Source organism: Aspergillus terreus, genomic scaffold (genome assembly GCF_000149615.1).
Source record: "Aspergillus terreus NIH2624 scaffold_8 genomic scaffold, whole genome shotgun sequence".
Classification (NCBI taxonomy): Eukaryota; Fungi; Ascomycota; class Eurotiomycetes; order Eurotiales; family Aspergillaceae; genus Aspergillus; species Aspergillus terreus.
Window position 1 is genome coordinate 1 of NT_165931.1, and position 12,461 is coordinate 12,461.

The window sequence follows — 12,461 nt, forward strand, 5'->3', positions numbered from 1 at the left end:
TATCTCTAAATCTACTATTAATACTAGTAATAGGAAATAAAATATATATTAATATATATTTCTATACCGTATCTCTAGATAACACCAGCTTTTATAGAAAAATAAGAATTCTACTAGCTATACTAAAGTCTAGATATTTTTATAAAAATAATTTAAATAAGAGATATAGTTATTTATTTTTAATATTTTTTTAAAAATTAAATAACGCTTCTATTATAGATTTTTAAAAAATTAGTTAGAAATAGTAAGATTAATACGGTTAACCTAACTAGAACCTTAATCAGACTAGGTCTAAATAGATAAAATATATTGCTTTTAACACTAAGAATAGTTAATCAGATTAATTTAATTTTTTTTTATACTGCGATTAGATAAAAATAAGGTATTTAACCTTACCGTTAACCTGCGGTTAAGTTATGCTAGAGGTCCTTAACCTCCCCTCACCTGGCCATTGCCCACTCTAAAATTAAGTAATATAATTATTAATCTTAGTACAGCAATAAAAGTAACTAGCTAAAATATTATTTTATTTTATTTATATTAAATAACCTATTATATAATTTTATTAAATATTAATTAATTTCTGAATATTTTTTATTTATAAATTTTATAAGATAGTATAAATATTAGTAACAAATTTTTAAACTAGTATATATTTATAGAAATAGTAAAATTAATATAATAAGTTTAATTACCTATTTTGTATAGATTAAAATAGCTTAGCCGCTTTCAATATAAATTATATATTTATTTTAGTATTTATTTTTGCTTAAAATTTTTTTAAAATTATTTAAATTTTATTTTTTAAATATAGTTAAAACAATAATTAAAATAGTAGTATTAGTAGCTACGCGGATTTTAAGTATTATTTAATATTTATAAATTTAGTATTAAAAATATTGTTTTATCTATTTTTAATTAATTAAAATAGTCTAGATACTGCTATCTACCATGGCCTATATTTTTCAGAGGTTTTTTAGAGTTATAAATTTTATAGTAATTTTTATTAAATTCTTTAGTATATTTTCAATCGTTATATCTAGGGTTCTCGCTGTTCTTAACTCTAGATTCTCTAGTTTTTTAACTAAATATTATTATTTTTGTATTTTATATTTTTCTAGGCTTTAGGTATTCTAGTGTAATATAACTAGATTAATTATAGTCATAGCAGATTATTTTAGACCAATTCTACTTGAAGTTCTGCTTATAATTCTAGCAGTTCTTAAATTTATTTTTATAGTTTTTAAAATTATTATTTTAGATTAATTTTCTAAAAAATATTTTTTTAATAACTTAGAGATTGTTATAAGGTATGACGTGTCTCCGTTCTACGGTAGGCTACATACATGATTAGGAACGGCGACAATCTTTTAAAGTAATCATTTAGATAAGCTATAAAATAGCAATATTTCTTTATATTTTTATCTCTATAGTTTGGATTTAATATATTACATAGAGATATTATTATTATTAAAGAAGCTATAAGTATAATTTTTCTTAGACTAAAGCCTATTAATATAGTTTTTTTTTTCTTCTAGAAAATAGTAGATTAAAAAAAATCTTCTCTATTAATAAAGATAGAATTTATAATAAAAAAATTCTTTAAAAAAAAGTAATTCTTTATTTTATAGCTTTTAAATGCTGTTATTTTATTTTAATCTTATAGATTATCTTTATTATTTTTTCTTTAAATTTAACTGTTAGTATTTTTTTCTTTTTATCTTAGCTATTTTATTATTTTGTTATTGTTAATTGAGGGTTTTATTAGAAATCTCTAGAAAAAGTTATTAAAAATTTAGAACCCGCTAGTTTCTAATAAAGACTACTTAGCTGCAGTGATTCTATAGTTTTTAGAATAAAATCTAGTAAATCTTTAGAGAAGTAGTTTATTAAAATAGTAGTTTATCTGGTAAAAATATTATTATTTTTTTCTATTTTTTAATAGATTAGCTAGATAATAGAGCGAATAAAAATATTAAAAATAGTAGCTAATATATTGGAAAATAGAATAAGTAAAGAAACTAATAGTATAGTAATTAAAAATAATAAAAAGACTATTTAATAACTAAATATATAATTATTTACTAGACTCTAGAAAGAATAACTAGCAGTAGGGTTGTTAGTATAGCCCAAGATTATATAGAATAGCTGTAGTAGCTTACTATCCCTTCAGTAGGGTAGGGGTACTGATATATATATTCTATTGTATTTTTATTCTATTTTTTTTTAGATCGCTAATAATTATTATTGGTATAATAACTATAATATATATTTTCCTATAATTTATAATTTAATTGATTATAATGTATATCTTCTATACTGAAAATATTAGAAAATCAAATTAAAAAAATATAAGAATAGATTATTTTATTAGAGTTACTATAAAGCCGGCAGTATTTTAAAACTAATTATTTTTGATTCGATAAAATCTTTATTTATTTGTTTTCTTCTAGTAATTTTATTAGCAAGAAGTTTTATTATTAGATCTATTATCTAAATTCTAAATTCCACTTTAATATATATATTAGTTAGATATTATTAAAATTCTTATCTATATTTCTATAAGTATAACTATATAAGATTAATAGTACAATTACTAATCCTAGTATAGTAATAAAAATAACTAGCTAATATATTACTCTATTTATACTAGGCAAACTACTATATAACCTTGGATGATTTCCCTCTTATGTAACCCGCAGGAATCTACATCAATAGGGAGTAGTGGCCAGCTCCCAGGCAACGAAGGACAGGGCACTCGGCAGGATGGCTGTAGAACAATAAACTACCTACCATATCTGTCATACTTCTTATGCCACAGGACAGTTTCATATTTGCAGATCTATGATAACAGGCCTTCTGAAGGCAGAGCTGGCCAGAGTGTTTGGGATATTGGTACGCCAGATCCGAGGAGCGCGATTAGATGTTCATATGGACTATTTGGTGCGCCCCTAGTACGTTTGGACTTAATATTCATATACAGCTTGTTGCCTCTCAAATCAATTTCTGTCAAAGCCAGGATATACATATGCTACTGATTGTTGACCGTCTGAATTCCCTGCACATATTACCGCTTTCCTTCCAGCATGAGAGACACAGACCTTGAGGGGCTAATTGGGCGCAGAGGTGGTGACATTCTTGAACATATCCTCTCTACCTGGGGAGTGGAATATATCTGTAAGTCATACTCCTAACGAGTCCAGCCACGATTGCTGAATAATAACTGATTTTCCGTGCAGTTGGCTACCCCGGTGGAGCTGCACTTCCTTTATTTGATGGCATATACGGAACCGACAAGTTTCAATCTATACCTACGCACCATGAACAAGGTGCCGGACACATGGCAGAGGAATACAGTCAGGCAACAGGCAAGCCGGGAGTAGTGCTTGTGACATCTGGTCCTGGCACCTCTAATTTAGCGACTCCCATGCTGAATGCGCTCTTAGATGGGAATCCCATGATTTCTATCTGTTGGAAAGTCGAGTCAACTGCGCAAGGCACCAACGTCTTTCAGGAAATCGATGTTCAGGCCTTTGCTAGACCATGCACAAAGTGGGTTACTGTGGTAAAGGCAATCGAGGAGTTGCCATCGTCTCTGCAGACGGCCTTCAAACAATCTACTCACGGGCGGCATGGCCCGGTGCTAGTGGCTATTCCTAAGGACGTCGGCTCAGCCACTTTTAGCAGTGAAGCATACCAAAAGGCTTTAAAATGTTATGGACCGAAAGATTAAGACATTCCCGGCATCAACACCACAGAAAGCGTAGTTTCAGAGCAAACCGAGCAGGCCATTCGTCGGTCAGCACAGTTGAGTAGTCGTGCGAAACAACCAGTGATCATTGCAGGGCGTGGTGTTATCTGCAGTCCGGATGGGCCAGCACTGCTTTTTCAATTGTCAGAGAAAGCTCGTATACCTATCGCCATTACGCTTCTCGGCTTAGGGAGCTTTGACGAAAGTCGACCGGAGCCAATCCACATGCTGAGCGTGTACGGAGCAGTGTATGCAAACTATGCTGTACAGAACGCTGATTTGATTCTGGCTTTAGGTGCCAGACTTGATGAGCGCGCAGTTGGGGATCCTACACAGTTCGCACCGAAGGCACGTGTGGCAGGACGTGACAACTGTGGAGGGATCATTCAGTTAGACATCAAGCCAGAAAACGTGAATAAAGTCGTCGAGACTACCGGTGCTGTTATGGAGACTTAACAGGCACCTTGCCGGTTTTGATATCGCATGTCCATCCTCCGAAATCTCGAGGCTCCTGGTTCACCCAAATCCAAGAATGGAAAGAGAGCAATCCCTTCCCGCCGATTCCAGATGGGGTCCGAGATGATGGCCATACGCAGATTCTGCCTCATGATGTCGTGGTTGAGCTTGATGGGCAACTTCGCCAGCGGCCTGTGAGAGCGATTATTTCCACTGGCGTGGGTCAGCACCAACTGTGGGCGGCTCGAAGCTATTGCTGGCGGGCTTCAAGAATATTCATAACTTCGGGAAGCATGGGCACAATGAGCTTCGGTTTGCCCTCGGCGATTGGCGCCCAGCTGGGCTCTCCTGGCGCATTAGTGATCGATCTGGATGGAAACGCATCGTTCAACATGACAATGGAGGAGCTACTGACAGCTTGCTTCACGATACAAGGTTCCCATTAAAGTCATCGTATTTGATGACCACGGGCATAAAATGATGCTACAATACCAGCAGACTTACTGCGATGGCCGTTCTGCGTGTGCCCGGCCTCAGAATCCGGACTTTACCCTTCTAGCGACGAGTATGGGCTGCTTGGGACGTCATTGCGCCCGTCTACAAGACCTGGAGGATGAAATATGATGGCTTTTAGAAGCTAGCGAGCCGGCTGTCCTTGACATTGAGCTCGGCAATGAACCTGATATGCTTCCTATAGTACGATTGGGTCTTCTCTGGATAGCTTCTTGGCAGAAGCAGGTTGAGGTACTCGGAATGACGTATGTTGTCTTTCACTGTATATAACAAGGGCGAGTTGATCTGTAATTAAGCCAGCTGCGGAGTAATTAAACACTCATACTTCTTATAAAAACCTTTACTAGATATGATCGATACAACGTAAACGGTAATATCTACCACCCCAATCATAGTATTGTGGACTGCTGTAAAATCACAGCGCACGGTCCGGCATCACAAGATACGTCTGAGCCAGTCTCCGTGCTCGAGTCACACAATATCTGGGGTTTGAATCGACTGCCCTGTTGGAGCCTGCCTGCGATATCGTCATGGATACTCACCACGCGCTCCGCCTGCAGACGGCTTCCACATTCGAACACAGCAAGCTTTGCACGGAGCTTGAAGAACAGCTCGACTAACACATGATAGAACAAGTCTTCCTGTCTGGTGAACTTCCTGTCCGAGGGACTAGGCAAGGAAGGCGGTACCAGGGCAAGTCTAGGCTCGAAGATTCTGACACTACGCGCAGTGGTGCCGTCCCAAAATGACCGAGGGGAGATATATGGAGGATTTGAGACCAGGACATCACACTGCGGACCTGTTTCAGACGTATACTCTGGGAATTGGCGGAGTATATCCGCTATACCAGGAGGGCCGCCATGGCGAGTTCCGAGAACATCTCCCCGTCTGAAATGGACATCCGACTTCGCACGACTAGAGAGCAGCCCAAGATGCAGATTATGTGCAAGATTATCAGTGGCCAACCTGACAGCCGTGGGACTGAGATCAATGCCGACGATAGACATCTGCTCGACGCATTGCGCGAGGACGGAATGCAGCAGTAGCGACATACACCCAGTCCCGGAGCAGAGATCTAATATGCGAAGGCGCCGTGTATTACTGGCGCTGTCAGCGCTATTGGCGTTAACCTGATTTTTGTAGAGGTCTAGCGCCAGTTTGGCAGCATGCAGCGTGAACGTTTCGGTTTCAGGACTACAAATGAGTCAGCAACGAACAAATCGACCACTGCGGCAGATGGCAGGTATAGCAAGGCACCACCGATGAAGAGAAGAGAAAGATTGCTCCTACCGAGGAATGAGAACGCCTGTTCTGCATAGAATCTCGAGGTCTCCAAACGGTTGGTCTCCAAGAATGTACTGAAGTGGCAGCCCCTTGGATCGTGCATGGCACATTGATCTCAAGACTTTGTTCCAGCGGACATGCACACCAGTCTTATTAATTCCCGTTTCGCGTTGCATACGTCTGACCCGTTCTTGAAGCCAGCGCAGTTCATTTTGAGCAGATTCTATCGTGCGACATTGTGGTAGGAGGAGGGGGAGGAGGTTGTTTCGCTGGTACGCCCTGATGATTGTTGCATTGGATAGCCGGGGCATGGATTGTACTGTCGAGAAAGAAAAGAATATCAAGGCAAGCCTGGTAGTCGGGACATGGACGCATCTAGCTGATATGGAAAGGGACCGTTGTGTTGCGGAAAGATACTCCAATTTTTTGGAGAGTGGGGAACTGATCTACTCCGCTAGCTTACGGAGTAGACGACCAGCCCCATACCACGAATTGTTCTCGTCTAGCCTAGGTAGCATGTACCATGGTGGGAATTTCTACAATTCTATATTGCTTGTATTGGAAGTAATAAGATAACGAGACGCTGTAAAAAAAGAGCCGTATAATCATAATGTTCAAGATCTTAACTATATATGTACCCTGCGTTCCCACTGTTCAATTGAAAACCATGTACATCTAATATAGACCCTGAAACGCATTGGTATCTTCGGAAAATGAAAAGAGAGGGAATTCCGGGGTATCAGCAGGCCACCTACAACCAAGGCCTCAAGCAGCCAACACATATCCAATAGCCGCCGCACCAAAAGCCAGGTGCGCTGGGAAGCCCGTTGGTCCTGCCGGTGCCGCGGCGCCTGAGCTTGTTGCCGATGGTAGATCAGTGAAGACTCCCCCCGTTGGGCCTCCAATTCTAGCGCCCGAGCCATCAGCAACAACAGAGGTGACGGGGTTGGCGACGTTGGTGGCTCCCGGCACTGCATCGTCGCCAGTCCCGATTTCCACGATGTCATCGTCTGTCGAGTTGAAGTTTGTGTTGGCCAGGGAGATTTCATTGTTGGCCAAGTCGTACACAACATACGCACTCCGCAAGAACGTGTCACCGAGAACAGCAGTGCTACTTCCTGCCGGAGCAATCCCGAAGATACATGCCCTATCACCGTTTCGGAACCGAATGTCGCCTGCATCGATGACAAGCTCATCGATACCAACATTGATAGTGGGCGACGAAAAGGTATAGCTGAGCTTGACACTGCTTTCCGCCAGGCTGCATTTCACGAACCCCACCCCACTAGACGATTCGTAAACCACACCGAGGTTATTGTAGATTTCCTCAACAATAGAGTTGGGCAAATAAGTCAGAGAGCTCCCGCTGTCGAGGAGGACGGCGGCGGGCAGGGCATCCGACGTATAGTTCTGACTGTCTGAATCGGATTTGATGGAAACGGCGGTCAGTGCGATGAGGAGCTCCGAATAGCCACCATTGACGGGTTGAACTGGTAAAGTTTGGAGTTCACCGTGGTATTTTGCCTTGTTGACGCCCCCAAACAAGATCGAACCGGTGCTGGCTGACAAGTCGTTTAACCAGAGGCTGTATGCATTCGATCGGATCAGGCCATTTTTCACCATTGCCTGCGGGAGGTTTGGGTAGGACGATTTGCCGAGGCGACCGACTTGTACTTCATTGGACGGGTATCCAATTCCTAGAACGCCCTCTGTGGACAACGAAGGAAACGTTAGTTTACCTGAAGCTCCAGGACCTCAAAGACAACCACATTGGATTCCAACTTACCCGAAGAGCCGGAGTAATACCCGACCCCGAACTGAAAGTCCTTAATAGTGGCCCCGCCAATATGTAGAGTATCGGTGACATAGTCTCCGGCAGCACCGGTCCCGTCTGCATACGAAATGTTGAAGTCCGACGATACAAAGTTATAAGTCGAGGATTTGTCTGGATTATATGACCCCGAGGCGCTGCACGGGTCGCTGGAGGATTCACATAGCGTCGAATTTGCAGCATTGCACCATAAATCGCTGCTTCCAGTGTCTAGAACCAGGCGTAGACTTTGCCGTGGAGTGCCGAGGGTGATATTGCAGAAGTAAAGCGTTTCCTACATGAGGCATCGGCAAGTTAGAAGAAGCGATCGCAGGTAGGGTGAATGCAAGGCCACATACCTCATTGTCCAGAGCTTGCGAGACGGTCTTGTCCCGCTTCCGCCTTACCCGATCCCTCGCAACAGGGTCTGAGACATCTTTGCGCTTGATATCGAGAGAAACAACCGCAGGGAGTTCTCTCCTATGAAGGGTGAGGGCCTCCGTGTTCTGCCAAAGCAGAGAAGCGGCGAGTAAACAATGCCACGCTGCCCACTTCATCTTGTGATCCGTCCAACGGGGAAGTTCGTCTCTGGTAAGTGAATCCACCGCAGTCCACCAACAGTCCACCAACGCAGCTGTACCCGAGAAAGGCGCACGAGACAGCGAGGTACGAGGCCTCAAAACGGAGTATCCTATCGGCTTCAGCAGAGACCGGGGAGGGCGGGCGTGTAACGCAGGACGGCAGGGAAGGGAGTAGCCTTCGAAATGGCTGCCAACTGGAAACCTCGGAGGGGCATAATGGTCTTTTTGTACTCCGGATGGGATCCAAAGAAAAGAGTAAGATCGTATACGTCTTCGTTTCCTGGTGGGCGGGTCCAGACGAAGTCACTTCGGGGCGCATTTGGGCTGATGATCTTCTCGGGATCGTTGGAGCATTTGGGGGCCCCACCGAGACCAGTTCGGAAAGTCGGATGGCGGTCACCACGACCCAATCTGCTGCCAGGCCGCCTGGGTTCTGCATGGATGTCGTCGTCATCGTGCCGAGTAATGATGAGTTCGGTGGGGCTGAGCAGTCAACTATCCGATTCTATTGATCACTACGGAGTACTATACAGTGATTATTGTGGTTCTTTGGGATTCTGACGGGTCGCAAATAGTTCGAGGAACCCGCACAGCCTCCTTCAACAAAGCTACGTACTTTATCATTTCGTGTCCTGGACTACCTAAAGTATATATACTCCGCAGGAAACCATTCATGGTTGGTTTCGTGCAGAAGCGCCTCGTACTCCGGGCCGAGTGGCGGATGGCAGTGACCGCAAAGCGGCTAGCTCGGAGGCTTTGGAACCACTGATGATGGGGGCAACACGGCGAACTAGGCTGCAATATTACCGAGTATTATTATCCAAACCTGCAACAATGCATTATTCAACTGTCTTCTGCCTTGATTGCTTATGTTCCAGTCCATCCAGTGGTCGAACATCTACTCGGTAACACGAGCCAAAATATTGACACAGGAGGTTTCTTCTATAGCGTGCTAATTTGCATGTTCAGAGACTTTAATGTACAGTGGTGATAGTTCATAACCCCATGGCCTCCCGGACCGCCCTCATGGTAACGTCAGCATTGACGCGTGCGGACTTAGCGCCTTGTTCTGCCACGCTTTCGAGATATCCAGTCTTATCATGCATCAGAGACTGATATCTGTCCCGTATAGGCTCTAGGTGGTCGGAGATTCGATTCGCAAGATGCTCCTTGAACGCTCGCAGGCTTGTTGATTGGTGCTCCAGTGCCAGCTCTTCGCAAGACCTCCCATCAAGGTGACTCAAAATCTCGATGAGGTTGGACACCCCAGGTCGATGAGACGGATCGTACGTGATGCCCGCTATGGAGTCTGTGAGCGCAACCTTGACCTTCTTATGGATATCGCTCGGACTGTCAGTGAGGAGAATCCGGGAACGATCGTCCGCGTGGGATTTCGACATCTTCAGAGTCGGCTCTTTCAAAGACATAACGCGCTTGGCGGGCGCTGTGAAATCACGCGGAGTCAGCCTCTCTGCTCAAATCCGTATCGCATCGGGGGGTGATATGTCATGGGCCTTACAGATGAGCGCTTCCGGGAGGGGAAAGATAGACCCGTAGAGATGATTAAAGCTGTTGGCCGTGTATTTGGAGAATTCCAAGTGTTGCTTCTGGTCCTCGCCGACGGGAACTTGTGTGGCCCTGCTCCAGATTAGCACAAAGTGTCACTGTCGTGCGTGATGCGGCTCGGCCACCAACCTGTGCACTAGAATATCCGCGGCCTGGAGAACAGGGTACGAGAAGAGGCCCAGACGGAGCTTGGACCGGGCCGCCGAATCATCCAGATTCGTATCTTCAGGGAGTTGGAGTTTGCTCTACATATAGGGTCAACGCCCGGCCTAGACAAACATGTTGGACTTTTAGTCAATGTAAGCGCTCACCTTCCATTGTGTCATCCGCGACAGGTAACCCATAGACGCTACCGAGCTCAGGATCCAGAATAATTCAGCATGGGCATGAACCTGGAAGATGGTCAGTAACTTCGCAAGTGGCCGTCAACTTCATAGATGCGACGCTCACGTTGGATTGATAGAATATGGTTGATCGATTGGGATCGAGGCCCACAGCCAACAGTGTCGCGAACGACTCCTTTCTCCATGTCTTCAGTTGATGCGCATCCTGCGGTAAGGTCAGGGCGTGGAGGTCGACGATAGAGAAGATTAGCTTGGTCCCTTCCGTAGCGTTGTCCTGCAGCCGGACCCATTCGCGCAATGCACCTAAATAGTTCCCTAGATGCGGCACTCCTGTCGGCTGAATTCCAGAAAATATGACCGGAGCGCCAGTGGTAGATGTCGGGGTTTGTGTAGAGGCGGAGCTATTCCATCTCCGAAGGCGATTATGTAGGCATGGAAGACTGTGTAATCGCAGGCGACGCCGATTCTGTCTATACAATGAGGTCCCCTTGGGCCCAGAGAGGCGCATACTATTTGAACGCATTGTCCCTCAATTGCGTCCCGTGGAGGCAGCCAAAATGCTGCATTTCAAATAGTAAAATCGGCCCATCGATGAAGTTATTTCCGCGGTCACGTGTTGATAACATACCCATCTCTAACGGAGTATATCGGGCGTGAACAAGAGCTGCAAGGAGAATAATATAGATAAATGACCCATATCCAATGGAGAAAAATGGCGACATTGTATGTGATAATTTAATGACAAGTTCTAGATAGTATCATTGATATACAGTGAAAAAGCTCCCTAAACACAACATGGCAGTGATTGTACAAGTCTTTGCTGAGAAAATAAGAACGAGGTATTATGGGCCATCAGCCGCTGCGAACGCTGGTCAGAGGACCCTTGTTCTGAACAAAACGCTCATTCTTGAGGAGGTCAAGGAGATCGTTCTGAGATTCCATATCCGTCCGTTGCCCAAACTGCTCCATATAAGGCTCCAGCGACTTCTCAATCTCACCGACAGATTCGTCCATACGCTTCGCGACATCTGCACCGAGCACATTATTAGTGACCATACCATGAAAGAATGACAAGAATGCTACTATACCGAGGCTCTCATGTTCCCAGACATTGGCCTTCATGCCGACGCCATAAAACGCATGCTTCCGCAGGAAGGCCAACCAAGCCTGTACCACATCCGGATGGCCATCCTTGATCTGGATGAGTCGACGAAGCGTTATGCGCTCAAAGTTCTCTTGGCTCTTCTTGTGCACGAAGTTGCTTCGAGGGAACGTCCACCGTTCAACAATGCGCGGGAGAGGGACAGGCCCAGAGACGGGAAGTTTCAGGTAATACGCAGCGCGAATGGCAAAGTCGGCGAAGAACTCCACGTTTCGCACACTGTACGATCTCAACTGCAGATCGCACACGGGCAAACCATATTCGGCCTTCCTCCGCAGGGGGCGCATGTATATTGCCTGGACGCTCCGGGGTAGGCGGGTCTTCTGACCAACGCTATCCAGACGCTCGGTCCTGTTCGCATGGTGTAAGTATTTTTGTGTCGTTGGAGGGCGACTCCTGCATATTGCATCGGGACTGACCATGATTTTACCGACGGGTTCGAGGACTGTTCGGCGTTCTCTGATCTGGACGGACTCGACGTTAGGTAGGTGAGATGGGCGAAGACTCGGAAAAGGCCTCACTTGTTGGGCTGTTCAGCCAAGTGCGTGGATGCATTCAGACTGGGAATGCTCGAGGAACTGAAGGTGCGACAAGGAACCGCGGACTGTCCAGACAATTAGACTGTGGATGAGGTCTGTCGGAGTTGAATTGGTACCTGTAACTGTTTCGTAGTGTTCGCCAGTAGTCGGCGATTGACGTATGAGAACATCTTTGCTGACAACCCAATGCAGACAGATGTCTTTCGTGGTGGAATGATGATATGAGGCTGCTTGGACTCTCCTGCGGCCTCTGATCGGAGCAAGCGCGTCGACGGAGACACTTTTTTTGCACCGAGTTGCCGTGACTGGCCAACGGGCTTCACCGCCCTCGTCCCTCATCACAGCCTGGCTGCAACTTCATGATTAGGTAATACGATGGTCCCCATTAGCTAAATTGGTTTTGAGGAGAGAGTAGTATGGTCGCTAGGGCTTAAAGATTACAGATTCCCCCACCG

The 12,461-nt window shown here is 44.3% G+C and overlaps 3 protein-coding genes across 3 annotated transcripts; 1 reads left to right on the forward strand and 2 right to left on the reverse strand.

Annotated features, from left to right (window-relative positions):
• Positions 1-3,086: 3,086 nt before the first annotated feature.
• On the forward strand, positions 3,087-3,733 carry ATEG_05627 (uncharacterized protein; the record flags this gene model as incomplete). Its single annotated transcript, XM_001214805.1, has 2 exons — positions 3,087-3,177; positions 3,240-3,733. 2 exons carry the CDS (start codon positions 3,087-3,089, stop codon positions 3,731-3,733), a joined length of 585 nt encoding a protein of 194 aa, XP_001214805.1.
• A 3,036-nt stretch (positions 3,734-6,769) lies between these two features.
• On the reverse strand, positions 6,770-8,371 carry ATEG_05628 (pepsin-like aspartic protease; the record flags this gene model as incomplete). The annotated part of the gene is made up of 3 exons (XM_001214806.1): positions 6,770-7,713; positions 7,791-8,109; positions 8,174-8,371. 3 exons carry the CDS (start codon positions 8,369-8,371, stop codon positions 6,770-6,772), a joined length of 1,461 nt encoding a protein of 486 aa, XP_001214806.1.
• Positions 8,372-9,390: 1,019 nt separating this feature from the next.
• Positions 9,391-11,889, reverse strand: ATEG_05629 (tryptophan--tRNA ligase; the record flags this gene model as incomplete). Its single annotated transcript, XM_001214807.1, has 6 exons — positions 9,391-9,862; positions 10,091-10,206; positions 10,273-10,353; positions 10,412-10,608; positions 10,934-11,053; positions 11,187-11,889. The coding sequence occupies 6 exons, from the start codon at positions 11,887-11,889 to the stop codon at positions 9,391-9,393; spliced, it is 1,689 nt and encodes a 562-aa protein (XP_001214807.1).
• Positions 11,890-12,461: the final 572 nt, after the last annotated feature.